Raw genomic sequence first — 16,282 nt, forward strand, 5'->3', positions numbered from 1 at the left:
TATTTTTCTTGACAGCTCCAACGCTTGATTGCCTTCTGACAGCGAAACAAACACGGTAGACTTTATATATATGAGCTATATGTGTTGTGTCACCCATGAAGTAGTTGTGTTTTCAGGCCCAGTCCTCTATGAGTGTGTGTGTATGTGTGTGGGTGCTCCTGTTGAAATGCATCAGCAGGCACTTTTACACCAGGTGCAATGATTAGAATGTGAGCCCCAGTTACACAGGTGCAATTAATTAATGCCTAACGATTGTTGGGCCTTTGAAAGGCAGGTTGAGAAAAAGATGTATTATGATTGTAGCTCTCTGAGCTACTATGGCATATTGGATGGATGTGAATGCAGGAAACATTAGCCATAGGACGGGAGGGGAGGTATGTTTCCATGAACGGGCTCCCTGTTTCTCCACCTGTCACCTGTACGGAAGGATCCGGTTTCACAAACTCAGCTCGCTGCACATTGAAACTGCGCCGTGCGGATCCGCCGCCTCAGTGAGACGGCTCCTTTCTTTTCTTTTCCCTTTTCAAAAAAAAAACAACAGAGAAATGGATCTCGGAAAAGGCGATTTGCGGAATGTATTAATTGAGGCCTGAAGGGAGGGGGATGACTTTGTCATGGGCACAGAGCGAGAGGAGAAAGAGCAGATGAGCGGAGAAGATGGTGATGCTCCTCATCAGGATGCGGCCAGTGTGAGTAAATATCTGTGTTTACTAGCATATGTTTTTAAAATTCAATATTTTCATTATTTCAACTCCATCACGGTCCAAGCATGTTTCTCCTGAGCCAAACCCGACGTACTGATGTGAAGACGAGCCAAACAGAAACCTCAACATCAATATTTTGCTTAACAAGAAAACTTCTTAAACAAGATTTTTAATAGAAAAAAAAAACTAGGTAGCCAGTTTTCTTATTTGGTTTTTAATAGAATCTATATTCTAAAACTTGAAGTGGCGGAGCTGCTACTTGCATGGTATGGTATGACACTGAATGAATAATAAATGTGCATTGGGTAACTCAATGAGCGCGAGCGTGGCATCTGATGGATTCAGTTTGGTTGCCCAGCAGACCCCCCTCCCCTCCCACACACTGCATATGAACTTCATGTTTCCTCAGCATGCATGTGCTCGGAAGTCAGACCTTGATCGGCTTTCACAGCAACCGATCGATGTCTGTGCATTTGCCACTGATTAGCACGCTGCTGTGTAGTCCTGCAGAAGAGTAAACCCGTCAACCTGGACAAGGTCCAGTGATAAGAGACCAAAACTAGGAACAGACTGTTTCAAGCAAATACACAGTTACCTAGTGTGGTAGTGCTCAAGATCGGCCTTGGTCTCCAGTCTTCTCGGACTTGGACTGGGGCGGACGTGGGATTTTTGGTCAAGACTCAGCCAACACTACAGTGACCGATAATAACTTCTTGATCTTGGTCATGTTTTGGTCTTGGCCTGGAATTGATCTCAATACTCTAGTCTTGATAATGTCTTGGTCTCGGTGGGAGCTACCATCACCTCCATACATCTCCTCTGTTGAGTCCTGAGCAATCAGAACTTCACCGTATCAGGAAGTCGTATTTTTCTCCCCCACTTGCTCGAATAACCTTAGCGCGAATGACCGCGGCGCTGTCAGCGCTCCGCATGAGTGGATGCGACAACTTAAAGGCCAGCTGCAAATTGATTGTGCGGCCGAAAGGTTGCAGACGTGTCGGTGGAGGTGGCCACGGTGGACCACGCCCTGCACAAGATGTGCAGGAAGTACCGAAAGACGCGGCGGAAGCCCAAGGGTCTCAAAAGGCTGTGGGCCCACCTGCTGAACACCCCCCACATCGCCCTCATCATCACTGCCGTGGTCTTCGTGGTGGTGGTCGTCATGTGGTCCCTGCTGTGGGTCTTTGTGTGTAAGTCGCATCTCGCATCGCAGCATGCAACATGTTCAATTGCACCGTGTACCTCAGTTTTCCCCCGCCCACCCACTGACAGTCCGCAGGGAGAGCAACAGCGGGGCCTATTTTGCCGGGATGTTCCGAGTGGCACACGTGGAGTTCATCCCCGAGTACCGGCAGGAGGAGTCACAGGAGTTTGTGTCCATGGCCAACAAGATCCAGCACGTGGTACGACTCAGCCTGTGAAGGTCCAAGATTAATTTCACATTAGGGAAATTTTCACATTTACAGAAACAATACGATAGAAAAAAATGGAGATTATATTGATTAAAAGAAATAAGGAAATAGAATAAAAAATATTTATAGGCTACATCAGTGGTTCTCAAACTCTCTCTGTCATGCCTCACCTTGGAGGAAGAACATTTTTCATTTATCACTGCATGAAAATTGCTTAAATCAGCCCTTTGTGTATTACAAAGGCAACAACGCATCTCAATGACCAGGTCGCCGCCGCCTTTTTTTGAGTGTTTCTATAACACCCTGTAAAAGGAGGGACGAATGTTGTTTTTTGGAGATTTAGAAGAGTAGCAATAAAGTTCTGAACACGACCTGTTGCTGTTTTCCCGCTGTTCCAGGTGAGCAACGTGTACAAGACGTCCTCGGTGGCCCGACTCTACAAGCAAGCCGTCATTTCTGACCTGAGGTGTGTCATTAAGCGCGTCGTTTTTCTCTCCTTTTTTTATTATAAACCTTGTTGTCTCTCCCCCCCCCCCCCTCAAAGCAACAACAACAAGGGCGGCGTGCTGGTTCACTTCTGGATGGTGTTTGTGGTGCCTCGCCTCAAGAGCCCGGCGGTGTGCGAGGAGTGCGTGGGGGCCATCTTCAGGGACTCGGTCCACACCAGCATGAAGAACCGCTCGTCGGTGGGCTACCTGCTGGGCCTCCCCGTCGACATCGACTCCATCCTCATCAACGGTGCTTCCCAAGTCCTCTCAGCGCGACACACTGACTGACGCCGAGGCTGACTGGTTGCTTGTGTTTGTCTCTCCGCAGCTGTTCAGCGGTCAGATTATACGTCAGGTGCAGGTAGGCAGCGGGTTTAATAGAATGGAAAAGAATTGAGAGGAGTTGTTTATCGCACGGTGGGGAAATTTGCATTGTTGCAGCAGCACAAAGGCGTAAAAGCAGCATTAATAATAATATACAGGGTGCCCCAAAAAATTTGCAATCATTTCAAAAGCAAGTATCTTGAATTCTATTCAAGATGCTTGTAGCCGTGTTATCTCATGAATTAAAAAGAAATAAGAAAATAAAATGAGTAAGAGAATTTTTTTTCCGTCTATATGGATAGCTGGATTATTTCCAAATTATTTCCATAACATTGAAAAATGTGCATCTATGTTGCATGTCTACATGCTTCTCTTCCTCATCCTCCTTCCTCCTCCTCCTCCAGGCTCTGAGTGTGTGGACAAGCTGTACGCCAGCCTCCCCGGGTCGAAGGTCCCCCTCAACGTCTTCTCCTCCTGGGGGGGCGTCAGCTGCCACGTGAAGCTCACCTCCGTGCCCGGCTCCTTCATCCGCCTGACCGTCGCCTCCTTCCGCATCGAGGCCAGCGACTGCGTGAGCGACGCCCTCACCGTGTACGACGCCCTGCTGCCCATGAGGGGGCGCATTCTGCACAGGTGAGCCCAGAGGGGCCTCCTCTCCTCCCGTCACCTGGCCAGCACTTCCTTCTTTCCTTCCTTCCTCAACCTCTTGTCTTTGGCTGCCTCAGGCTATGCGCGCCCGTCTCCCGCCCCTTCTCGCTGGTGTCCACCTCCAACGTCATGCTGCTCTCCTTCAGGATGACCAGCGGCAGCAAGAGCTTCAGAGGACACTTTGAGGCCGTCACCGAGGAAGGTGCCGCACCCAAACCTCAATCTGAACCTGGTCCAAGTGTATCAGCCACTCCCAGAAACTTCTGGCTGGCGTCCAGGCAAAATGAGATAACATCCATTTGATGTCGACGCCTCTACCCCACTTTTATTATCTCCGATGGGACGTGTAATTGTTATCCTGAGTCTGATCTCATGACACAGAAAAAGATTAAATTGTAAAATGATTTCACAAGAGAGGGATCGAGTTACGATTATGAAGGAAACCAGGAGAGCGTGAAAGCACTTGGGTTCCCTCTATACTCCATAAAGCAGAACAACCATCTGCAGCTGTGCATCTGCGGATTTTCAAGTCAAAGCCCTTATTGTCATAGTACGACCGTGCACACAAGAAATGGAGAGCGCAGATCCAACCAACGCATTCTAGAATGAAAATTGAGATTGACAAAAAATACAAAGGGTAAATAAATAGAATAAGAATGAAGGTTTAATCACGCGTCTGTCTCCGTCAGACTGTTCGTCTCAAATTGAGACCCATTCCGAGCCTGACGTCAGCGGGCAGCTCTTCAGCCCCTTCCACCCCAGCCTCATGCCTCCACGCTGCTCCTGCACATGGAGCTTTAAGGTGTGACACACACATGCACACACGTGTAAAGTTGTGGTTGTTAAAAAGTAATTTTAAAAATGTCCCTTGTCTCTTTTTTTGCATCCCAGACTCCTAAAAGCACATTGGGAGTCGCTCTGCAGTTCCAGAACTATGAACTGAAGCCAAAGGACATGAAGAGCTGCGACCAAGGCTGGTGGAAGGTCAACGAACTCATGTACGTCTGTGCACGATGGAACATCACCACTTTGTAAATTCTTATTCCCCCCCCCCCCCGGCCCCCTAGCTAGGTGTTAGCGAGGTAACTAGCTCAGTAATCTCCCTAAGCTTCAGGACACTTCCTTATATGTACATCATGCCGGTGTTGCTCCAACACGTTTCCATTGGGTCGACTGCAACCCAGCAATAACATCCTGCCACGGCTCCCTAATGGTCGACTTCCTTCCACAGTTTCTGCGGCAGCTACGTGGGGCACCGCACGGTGTTCCGCATCGCCGACCCCGGCCCGCAGGTGGAGTTTCGCTGCAGCTCCCGCAGTGCCGCTCCGCCCTTTCAGGCCACCTACAGCAGCTACAACATCAGCCAGCGTAAGTATGGCAGAGGTCAAATGAATATGCGGAGACGGAAGACTTTGCTTCACAACAACTTCTAAAAAGTAAATGTATTCATTTTTTCGTTTAGATTTTCTTAGTTCAGATTGTGACATACAGCAGTTCTTTTGGATTCTTCCATGTTAAAGTTCGTTTTGTTTTTTTTTGTTTTTTTGCAACCCCGCCTCTCTACCGACTCCTATGTGTTCCAGCCTGTCCAGAGAGCCACTTCCTGTGCTCCACGGGCCTCTGCGTGGAGAAGAGCCGGCGCTGCGACGGCCTGGACGACTGCCAGGACGAGAGCGACGAGGTTTTCTGCTGTAAGACGTCTTAAGGCTTTATGTAACGCTGCTGGACACGGAATGAAATCTTTATTTATCCATTTATTCATTCCAAATTTGAAATTGAGATTACTCTGGCTCCCTGCCCTCTGGCCCTGGGCAGCTCTTGGTAAAACTGTTCATGTCCTGGCAGTGAGGCCCGCTAAGAAGTGCGGCGGCGGGGGCGGCAGCGCTCCCCTGCACCCGCTGTTTGTGTGCAACGGAGAAACCGACTGCCTGGACGGGAGAGACGAGGTCAACTGCACTCAGGGTGTGAACGTCTGCAGTTCTCTCAACCATCACCGTAGCTCTTGATGGATGGATGGATGCCCTTTGACCCTTCAACCATAATGCTGTAAGCTTGTTTTTTCCCCGATAGAAACGACCTGCTCGGCAATCCGATACCAGTGCGGCAGCGGCTCCTGCATCCTGAAGAAGAACGCCAGGTGCGACGGTGTTTCCGACTGTCGGGACGGCAGTGACGAGGCCGACTGCGGTCAGTGTCTTAATACGAACAAATGCACTCTTTGATTGCACATAGTTTAAAAAATAACAATGATAATTAGGGCTGAGTGTTGACACATTAATGGTGATTAGTTAAATACAATCCATAATGGCACACGGTTTCGGCGTCTGGTCTATTTTGCGTGTGAGCCGCGAGCAATCCGCGCCAAGCTGGACAGGAAGTCACTCGAGGAAACGCAAGAAAATCCGGTAAATGTTCAAAATAAAAGCAATTTTCAAAATAAGATACCATGGTTGACAAATGCAATCAGATTTCTGGTAAGAAATACTTTACATTAGGGGTTTAAAACAGCCTTGAAATGCTAAATAACAGAATTTGACGCATGCAATTCAAACCGAGATTAATCGCAGTTAATGAGGATTCTGCAAATTAATAATAAAAAATAATAATTTGACAGCCCTATTAATATAAAGTTGCAATCTTCCACCCTCATGTCCTCCAGATTGTGGAAATCCCTCCTTCCAGGGGGCGGATCCACCAGCAGGGCCGCAGCGTATCGTGGGCGGGGTTAACTCCGTGGAGGGGGAGTGGCCATGGCAGGTCAGCCTCCACTTCTCTGGTCACCTCTACTGCGGTGCGTCTGTCCTGTCCTCCGATTGGCTCATCTCGGCCGCACACTGCTTCAGCAAGGAGAGGCGAGTCCCTTTCATCCCCCACTGGCAGCCTTTGATGTCAACTGAACTCATGAGTTTCCAGAAGATGTTAAGCAAAAAACTAATTGCTAAAAAGAATTTGAAATAAAATAAAACATACACAAAAGGTCAGTTTAGGCTTTTTTTTTCTTACTCGCCTATGATTCGGACCCTCTCAGGCTGTCGGACCCTCGGCCCTGGAGCGCCCACCTCGGCATGCTGACGCAGGGCGGTGCCAGACACGTGGCCGACATCCGGCGGATCGTCGTGCACGAGTACTACAACGCGCGCACGTTTGACTACGACATCGCGCTGCTGCAGCTGAAGAGGCCCTGGCCGGCCTCGCTGGGCCTGCTGGTGCAGCCCGTGTGCCTGCCGCCGGCCTCCCACTCCGTCGGCAGCAGCCACCGCTGCTGGGTGACCGGGTGGGGATACCGCTCCGAGGAGGGTGAGCGACACCTTGGCATCAGTGGATAATCATTTTAAATCTATTTGTCTATTTGTCTCATCAGCAACCATGGCACTCAGTCAAAAGTCATCGTAGATCATTTTTGTAACCTGGAAAAGTACAAAATGTGTATTTGAAAAGTGTATTTGCAACATATAGGTACCTGTATTTGCAGGATAATCAAGGACCGTGGCCTAATTCACACACACTGATGTGACATTGCCGTCTCTCCTCTGCTGTTCTGCTCTATCATACTCCTCATTCTTCTCGGCGCCAGTGTTAGTTTTGTCATGTGCACTGATGCATCACGCTCTCTCCCCCCCCCGCTCCACCGCCTGCAGATAAAGCACTGCCCTCTGTGCTCCAGAAGGCAGAGGTGTCCTTAATGAGCCAGACGGACTGCAAAAAGAGCTACGGCCCGGTCTCACCACGGATGCTGTGCGCCGGGGTGCCGTCTGGAGAAAGGGACGCGTGCCGGGTGAGTTCAGTTTTATATTTGGTCATATTATAGAACGCAGAGTGCGAAAAGGGGAAGACAGCAGCGGTCACTGTGTCCGTGTCTGTCGGCCCGCCTGCATGTCCCAGGGCGACTCTGGAGGTCCACTGTCCTGTCGGGCCCCGGGAGGAGGTCGCTGGTTCCTGGTGGGCATCGTCAGCTGGGGGGCGGGCTGCGGCAGACCCAACCTGCCAGGGGTCTACACCAGGGTCAACAAGTTCACCTCCTGGATCCGCAGCCATATCAGCTGACACGCCGCTCCCATTCATCCACTGCCAGCCAATGTTTGAATGTCTCGTCACACACACAAAAAAAAAATAAAAACTCATATCAGACATTTTGATTTTTGATCCTTTTTCTTTTCACTGTTAAGTTGTTGTTCTCCAATAGTCTTATATGTGACACTTGAAAAAACAAAATGCATAGACGATGTAAAAGTTTTTTTATTTTTTTTTTTATGATATTAACTCTCTTTAAAGTTTGGACACATCCTATGAATGTAATGTCTTTTCTTTCATTTTCATGTCTTCAGTATCTATCTGCAGTGTAGAAAATTGAACAAAAAAAAATTGCATGAGAGGGTGTGTCCAAACTTTGACTGGTGGTGTATTTGTGTCAGCATCTGAAGGTGAATGTTTACAGTGATTCTGAGACTGGTTGTATTCATTTTCTGACTTGAGGAGCACCCGAGGGTGCACCCTGTTTCCAGAGATCTGCACGCAGGATGCATGTGACCCTCAAGGGCCCTTTTGTGCTTCTCCCGTGCTTCAACCTCCCTTGCATGCTGAGCAAAATGCAATATGCAACAATATCTGTCGTGAAAAATAGCTCGGACGAACTGCACCCTGTCATAGTGCTCTCATTGTCCCCTCGCGCTGCATTCAGGGGCTTCTGTGTGACACCTGCCGCACAGTTCGGGTAAGCGGGAGGCGGTGAATGCCGCCGCATCAGAGGGGCTCAGGTCGGATTTCTGCGCCTTTTTTTTCTCCCCCCGGAAAGAGAACGATAGTGGGGGTTTCCTCTCTCTCTTTCTCTACCTCCCTCTCTCTCTCTCTCTCTGCACTGTGTCTATGCCCAAGGTATCGTTGCATATCACCCTCTGTGGAGCCGAGCTGGACTGTGCCATGAGGTCTCTCCCCAGGAGCAAAACTTGTGAAGTGTACTGCGTCTCCAGGAATGGACACTCACAGGTAAGTCGACTGGCTCCTCGCCGCCTGCCAAAGACCACGATTGTGATTTGTTGAAATGATGCAAAGCAGCCGAGAGCTGAGCCAGAGTCCGTCTCTTACGCTGCGAGGGTTTCCTTTTTCTTTTCTGAACGTCTTGTGCCGCCTTGAGCCACTTTGATTGAGTGCCTGCGAACACAAATCCAGGCCGTGGGAACACACACGACCCTCAGCCGGGCTTTGTCCGCTGCTCCGCGGCATCCTGCCAACCCCGTAAACGCTCAAGGAGCTCGTTTAAGCTTAAAGATGTTCAACCGTCGCTCTCCATAAATCAGAGGGCTCGCCCGGGTGCGTGTCACCGATCCGGCCAGACGGATTGTTCCGTCAGCATTGTCTCCCCCGAGCTGCCGTCCCATAAAGATAAAAATCTAGACAATTAGAAGCAACTTGAGCAAGAAACAAAAAAAACGGCTCGGGGTTGGATATTTGAGTCATGTCCTTGTCTCTGGGAGGGGGAGGGGGCGGCGGAGGAGCCCACCCATTCACTGAGCCCCCCCACGAAGGCCGAGGGTCAGGCTGGGCGGGAGTCGGAGGCCGGGAGGGCGCCACCCTGTGGCTCCTGGAGGAGACGGTTGCTCGGCGTCCTGCCCTTCTTCCCCTTCACGGCCGCCCTTGCGCTGACGGTCCACTTCTTTACATGTAAGTACAAACGAGGTGATAGTTTTTGACTTCAGTCACATGAGAGTATCTGTCCCAGACCTCAACTCCTCCTCCCCCTCCTCCTCTGGTACAGCTCCGCCCTCCTCAGTCTTCTTCATCGGTGGCAGCGTGGAGTTCCCAAACCTGAGCTTCACCTCGGAGCTCGCCGACTCCGCCTCACCTCAGTTCCACCTGCAGGCTCAGGCGCTGGACAATTATGTAAGTGGATCAGTGGACAATTCCAGGGACACCCCCTCCACCACCCCTCGTTCATCCTCTTCCTCTGTTGCTGTTCAGACTTTAACACAAATCATCTCTTTGCTTCACTCTCATTTTCCCCCTTTTTTCCCCGTTGACCTTTAAAAATGTACCATTGCATCCCGACCTTTACGTCCTCCCTGCTTCCCTCTCTCTCTGCCGGGGCTTAAATGTAAAGCTGAAACAGGAGCTGTGCACGCTGTGTGTGTATGTGTATGTGTGTGTGTTTGTGCGAGCTCCTGAAAAACCCCTGTGGGACCCTGGAGGAGGCGGGGGAGCTTTTCAGAGCCGAGGACAAACCTGGCGTTTGTGAGCCCTCGGCTCGGCCCCGGGAGCAGCGAAAAGAGTGAGAAGAAGAGCAGAGCTTCAATAAAAACATTGTCTTCCTAACGTGCAGCAGACAATCAGCCGCTCTGTGCGCTGTACGCCACAGAGCGGGAGGAGAGGAGACGCCGGGGTTTTTTTTTTTTGACAGTGGCTCTGCGCAGGGTAGTAGGGCAGGCGGGGATGACAGACGGTTGTGGGTGGATTGAGAGAGACTCGGCCATAGAAAACCGATAGGTCTAAAGTCCCCAGAAACAAAGGTGAAAGCCCCTTTAATCAGCTGGTATGGGTGAGTCGTTCGTCACGGTACATCGTCGTACAGTGGTGTAGTGATCCCTGGACAAGTGTGGCTGCACTCATGCTCTGTTTTGAAGCAGCCCATTCAGCAAAGGACAAATCATAATAAAGACACTGTTTTATAAGCGGTGACATGTACGACTAAAAGTGGGCCACTATTATTTGCACATTGTCACACATTTATGGAATTACTAACCCAAGGCTGCCCCACTGACAAGGGAAAGACAGAAAATTGGACCATTTGGCTTGCAGACACTACTGAACGTGACGTAGGTAGGTACACGCAATGCTGAAAAATAAGTTGGTGTACTCTGTATACCCGCATATACCCTGCACCACCCAACCACTGTCATAATAGCATCTGCATGGTGAACTGGTCATTATTAGCGAGCAGGTGAGATCAAAGTCTGTCGCTGCCCGGCTGGTAGGTAGGTTGAGACACAAAAGAGCTCTGTGCGCCACATGCACAAAGTCATACACACACACACACACACACACGCAAATATACACTACCAGTCAAAAGTTTAGTCACATTGGATTGCTGGCAGGTCACACCTGCAGTGCTGAAGTCTAACCAACCATGCTGTCACTCCTCTTTTTCTTTGGAATAATCAGTTCTCAGAACTCTACGAGTCGACACCATGGAGCTCCTACCACCTGCGCTCAGGAATTACCGCCTTCAGGTATGCCGGGAGAACGTGCTACACACAATCAGCTGTGCAACAGTGTAAACCAGGCTGTGTCGACAGTGAAGGAGCGGAGGGGCTGGACGTCTTCTACTGGAGTGAGTTCTCCGCCCCGCGCGACGTGGCCATCGCCATCCAGGGCTCCGACCCCGACAGGCTGCAGCGCAGGCTGCCCGGCGGCGGCGGCAGTGGCAACAAGGTGGCGCTGCACGGCCGCAACCAGCAGCACTATTACATGGAGCTGGATGAGAACACGCTTCAGCTGCTGGGTAACAGCGCCGGCGTTTATCTTTGCTTCTTTTCACTTTAATAGCAGTTAGGAAGCCTTGTCAATTATGCATAATTTAAGTAGATTATTATTAAAATAAAAAAGTTGGTACAAGAATGCAGTCCAACATGTGCTGTGTGGCTGTAGGTTTGGACCCTGACGACTACGAGGCAGAAGAAAAATCAGACAAGAGCAAGAGTCCAAACAGCATCCAGAGTGGCAAGTGGCAGCTTGGCTTTCAAGGTAAAGCAACAGAAACCAACAAAAAAAAACTTCACTTTGTCCACATCACGAGGCAGAACAAACCGTCATTCCCGCCTCTCCCCCTGCCCGCCCTGCTCAGCCATGTCCTTTGACCTCTACGCCAAGTACGGCAGCAACCGCACTCTGAGCCTCGTCAGCCCCAAGAAGCCGTACTACCAGTGGCGCCTGCGCGTGCCGTCGGGTCACGTGGTGCGGCTGGTCATCCTCACCCTGCAGGGCGCCGCCCCGGGCAGCTGCACCGCCCACAAGCTCTCGGCCTACGACTTCCTCCTGCCGCTGCAGAACAAGATCATCGCCAGGTAAAAACCACTTTTCGTGCCTGCGTGGGAGAAACATGTCTTTATCCGTCATTCCTAGTGACGGTTGATCTGTTTTGTTTTGCGGCGAGGTGGTGCGGACTTCCTGTTTCGGGCTCCTCTCCCGCCATCAGGCTGACGTCCTCTGGGAATGTCATGCTGGTCACCTTCTCCTTCAGCAGGCAGAGGGAAGGGACCATCTTTAAAGCTTATTTCCAAGCCATCCCCAAAGCAGGTCTGACTGAGCGACCAAACACACAGAACAATGAAATAAAACTGTAAAAGTGTGCTAACAATCAAGGGTTTATGTCGTCTATCTTTCTCTGTGTGTGTGTCTGTCTGTGTGTGCGCGCTCTGTCAACACCTCCCCCTGCAGGATGTGGAGGGTCAATTACATCCTGGAACGGCTCTATCTCCTCACCCTACTATCCTTCCTATTACCCTCCAAACATCGACTGCACATGGACAATACGGGTGAGTCACAATTCTGCATGTTCACCCGCCCCTGGAAAAACATAATTATGAATTGCAAAAAGAGTGGGAGTGTTGAAAACCATCCTTCTGACTGATCCTGCTGTGATATTTGCCTCAAGTCGTGACTGGATGCTCCCACAGGCTCCCCTGCCCGGATACCTGATCTCCGTGACGCTGGTGACGATGGACATCCAGGATTCCTCGTCGTCGGACGGCTGTGAGAAGGACTGGCTCGACATCGGAGGAGTCAAGTGAGTTGTGAGGGGGAACTCGGACGCCTCGGAGCCAGGAGGCCAAGTGTATAAACCAGGCACGGGCAAACTATGGCCCGGGGACCATCTGCGGCCCGTTAAAGCTTTTAAATCCGGCCCGCTGAACTCCAAAATTCTTTATAAAAGTGAAATTGTGTTTCATCAATCTTTTTTGCCCACTTTCTGAAGGTTGTGCTACCCGGTGTCGGACGGCAGCAGGAAGAGGATCTACTCGTCTCCGCTCTCCCTCCACTTCCACTCGGATGAATCTCTGACTCACCGGGGCTTCCACCTGCTCTACCGCGCCTTCTCTCCAGAGGGCAGTAAGTAAACCTTACTCCTCCTCCTCCGGGTGTTGCACTGAAAGGAACATTGAACGTGTGACGACCTTTCTGTTGTGTCCCAGCCTGCCCCCGCCAGTTCCGCTGCGGGGACGGACGCTGCGTCCCTCTGAAGAAGGTGTGCGACGGCAGAAAAGACTGCGCAGACGGACGGGACGAGGCCAGATGCTGTAAGACGCGAAGACACCGTTATCGATACAAACCCAGAAATGCACAAAACCTTGTCTTGCACTCAGATCGTTTCCTGCGTCTGTGTGTGTGTTAAACACCCAGCGTCCTGCAGGCCGGGTGAAGTGGATTGTGGGAAGGGCCAGTGCAGGCCTCAGGGCAGCGGGCCGTGCCTGAGCCAGAGCAGCTGCGCCGACAGCAGCGAGGAGGGCGGCTGTGGTGAGTGGACCCACCTCTGCTGAGACCTGCCTCTCCATATGTGATGATTTAATTTGATGTTTTGAATGCATGAGTTTTGTTTCCAGGGGGCAAATGCCACCACGTGTGTCCCAACAAGGTGTGTTTGCCCAAGTCGTCGGTGTGCGACGGCGTCGTCGACTGCAAAGACCGCAGCGACGAGCTCAACTGCACGAGAGCGTGTGAGTTGCAACCACTTCACCTGCTGTCGTCAGTCATTTTTCTTGCAGTGACTGATTGATTAGACGTCTTTTGTACCTGAGGGGGAAATTGACCTTCAGTACAGTGGAGCCTCTTCCAGAGTAACGCATAAAGCCATCACAACAATTACTCCTCATCCAGAGGTGAAGACAAGCGGTGAAAAACATGGCAATTATTGATCACAGAAAGCTGTATCTGATAATTGAAGTGCTAATTGTGACTCGCACATTCTGCTTTTACTCAAGATTTAATCACACAGGAAAGTGTGTTGGCTGCCCTACTGCAGCAATTTACGCTTGGCAATTAATTTTTCTTTTTAGCCTTTGTGGCACCTGGAGACCTTAAGAGTTCAGACACAGAATATTCAGAACCAGAACAAACATTCTGTCTCGTACCCGCCCGGCTCAGGCCTCTCAACTCTGTTCAGACCTCAAAGGCTGCTCTTCGTCCTCATACAAATGTGCCAACGGGAAGTGCTTGAGCAAGACCAACCCAGAATGTGATGGATTCAAAGACTGTTTCGACGGCTCCGACGAACTTCGCTGCGGTGAGTTCCTCTGCTCCGCTCCTTTTATGTATTTCCTCGTCTGAATTTCTTTCGCTGAAATCAAATATTCCGGTTTCCTCCGTTTCCCCCGTCCCTTCCTTAAGGCTGCGGCACCAGGCCCAGGAAGAGGACCAAGATAGTGGGAGGCTCGGATGCAAGCTCGGGCTCGTGGCCGTGGCAGGTCAGCCTGCAGATGGAACGCTACGGCCACGTGTGCGGCGCCACGCTGATCTCCAGCCGCTGGCTCGTCTCGGCCGCTCACTGCTTCCAGGACTCGGAAGCTATCAAGTAAAAGATTTTTAAAAATTTGTGGATCGGTAATGCATCCCACGCTCACACACCACGCCGGGCATCCCCGCAGATACTCCGACGCCCGTGCGTGGCGCGCCTACATGGGAATGCGAGCCATGACGACGGGGAACAGCGGCGCCACCATCAGGCCCATCAGGAGGATGGTGCTCCACCCGCAGTACGACCAGTTCACCTCCGACTACGACATCGCCCTGCTGGAGCTCGCAGCCCCCGTCTACTTCAACGACCTGGTGCAGCCGGTGTGCGTCCCCGCCGGCTCGCACACCTTCACGACGGGGACGAGCTGCTACGTGACGGGCTGGGGGGTCCTCATGGAGGACGGTGAGCACCTTGAAAAGATGAATGGAATTCCTGATTTTTCTTTGTGGGATAAGAACGTCTAGAATTTCGCTTGAGCTTGGATCTGTTTACATTTAAAGTCCAGCATGAGGGCTTGTCGTTCCCTTTCTCTGTCATGTGACCTCAGGTGAACTCGCCACTCGCCTCCAAGAGGCCTCGGTGAAGATCATCAACAGGAAAACGTGCAACAAGCTGTACGACGACGCCATCACCCCCAGGATGCTGTGCGCTGGGAACCTGCAGGGAGGAGTGGACGCCTGCCAGGTGTGACTCGCCTTGATGGTCCATTGGGTACAATTGTTAGAAGCCCTGTACATAAGGAAGCACGTTTAGTATTAAGGGCAGGTGGGCTTCCTTGAAGGTCAAGTGTATAAAATTTGGTGATTATGAGGAAGAAACAGCAACATCAAGTGGTTAAATTTTAGATTGCTGCTCTCTTTGAGTTATTTCCCCTTAGGGACACTGTACCCTCCGTCTCCTGAGCTTGCCAGTGAACTATGGTGGCCTGCGAGCACAAACCTGGATACATAAATTAGTGGATTTATGCAAACAAAAGTGTTTTGTACCTCCATCATGTTTCCTGTTCGATTGCATCTCCGCCAGGGTGACTCTGGAGGCCCGCTGGTGTGTCAGGAGCGCGGCCGGCGCTGGTTCCTGGCCGGGATCGTGAGCTGGGGCGAGGGCTGCGCCCGGCTCAACCGCCCGGGCGTCTACACGCAGGTGGTGAAGTTCGCCGACTGGATACGGCAGCAAACTAAGGGGCAGGTGTGACTTGTCCGCGTTGACATGGATGGACAATGACGTGGTGCTCAGCACAATTGGGACAAAGGTTTTGGGACTCGCGATCCATTTTCAGATTTTTCAGTCAGTTCTCGGGAGTGACACAATGAACTAAACAGAAACAGAATTTCCCATATCTAAATTCAGCCTGTCAATCGCAACTGCTTCTTGACTTTTTCAGAAAGTGGTCTCAAAGGAGGCAAGTTCAGAGGTCTAAAAACAGTGATCGACTTTACTGGCGTTATAATGTTGAACCTCAAAACGCTGTGGTCAGGACATGAACGTAGAATAATCGTAACACGGACCTAAATTAGATGTAATGGTTATTAATACGGTCACGTCAGCAACTTTTTCAGGTCAAACTGTGAATGAGTTTTGTTTTGTCTTTAAACTTTATTTAGTTAGCTTGCTAATACTGGGTCGGACCCCCTCGATGCTCTGTGAAACATGATTGGAGCTTTGTGACAAGTGGCGTTATCCTGTTAGAAGGAGCCGTGAGAAAATGGCACAGTGCGGCGTAGATGGATGGAAACAATCGGCGACAATACTCAGGTAGGCACCGGCCTTTAAAATGACCGTCAACTGGTCCCAAGGGGCCCAGAGGAGGCCAAGGAAATGTGGCACGGATCGGCGCTTTCGTGCTGTTCAACGTCAAAATTCTGAACCCTACCGTTCAAACGTTTCATAAGAAATCGTGAGTCATCACACCAGCCAATGTTCTCCCATGTTTCTATTGTTCAGCGTGCGGGAAATGCAGCCGGAGTTTCCTGACCTTGGCTGAGAGAGGTGGCACCCAGTGTGGCACAGTGTAGTAGAGTAACGTTCATCCGTTTCGTCACACCAGTTCAAAAGGAAATTGTGACGTGATGGGAAGAGAAATCTGAATTACAGCCGTTAATTCAGCCCTCACATTTAGTTGTTTCTCATGAAGTCCTCCTAACATCACTATCAAGAAAGAAGCCACATTGTTTTCTACCAAGATAATGGTCATGTGACGTGTCACCT

The 16,282-nt window shown here is 50.7% G+C and overlaps 2 protein-coding genes across 2 annotated transcripts; both read left to right on the plus strand.

Annotated features, from left to right (window-relative positions):
* The first annotated feature begins 196 nt into the window (after positions 1-196).
* Positions 197-7,831, plus strand: tmprss7 (transmembrane serine protease 7). The gene is made up of 18 exons (XM_076050439.1): positions 197-689; positions 1,690-1,894; positions 1,977-2,107; positions 2,515-2,582; positions 2,661-2,854; positions 2,933-2,965; positions 3,333-3,561; positions 3,654-3,778; positions 4,266-4,378; positions 4,468-4,574; positions 4,808-4,944; positions 5,160-5,267; positions 5,422-5,538; positions 5,647-5,763; positions 6,236-6,428; positions 6,605-6,873; positions 7,215-7,351; positions 7,459-7,831. The coding sequence occupies exons 1-18, from the start codon at positions 615-617 to the stop codon at positions 7,618-7,620; spliced, it is 2,520 nt and encodes an 839-aa protein (XP_075906554.1). The 5' UTR covers positions 197-614; the 3' UTR covers positions 7,621-7,831.
* A 1,427-nt stretch (positions 7,832-9,258) lies between these two features.
* On the plus strand, positions 9,259-15,995 carry LOC142904369 (suppressor of tumorigenicity 14 protein). The gene is made up of 17 exons (XM_076050441.1): positions 9,259-9,453; positions 10,729-10,796; positions 10,863-11,068; positions 11,215-11,310; positions 11,411-11,630; positions 11,720-11,862; positions 12,004-12,101; positions 12,243-12,352; positions 12,542-12,675; positions 12,759-12,863; positions 12,967-13,080; positions 13,167-13,280; positions 13,727-13,846; positions 13,951-14,134; positions 14,208-14,479; positions 14,625-14,761; positions 15,101-15,995. The coding sequence occupies exons 1-17, from the start codon at positions 9,274-9,276 to the stop codon at positions 15,266-15,268; spliced, it is 2,469 nt and encodes an 822-aa protein (XP_075906556.1). The 5' UTR covers positions 9,259-9,273; the 3' UTR covers positions 15,269-15,995.
* The last annotated feature ends 287 nt before the right edge of the window (positions 15,996-16,282 follow it).

This window comes from Nelusetta ayraudi, unplaced genomic scaffold (assembly GCF_046127955.1).
Source record: "Nelusetta ayraudi isolate G7.1 ecotype Tasmania unplaced genomic scaffold, CSIRO-AGI_Nayr_v1 ptg000127l, whole genome shotgun sequence".
NCBI classification, from domain to species: Eukaryota; Metazoa; Chordata; class Actinopteri; order Tetraodontiformes; family Monacanthidae; genus Nelusetta; species Nelusetta ayraudi.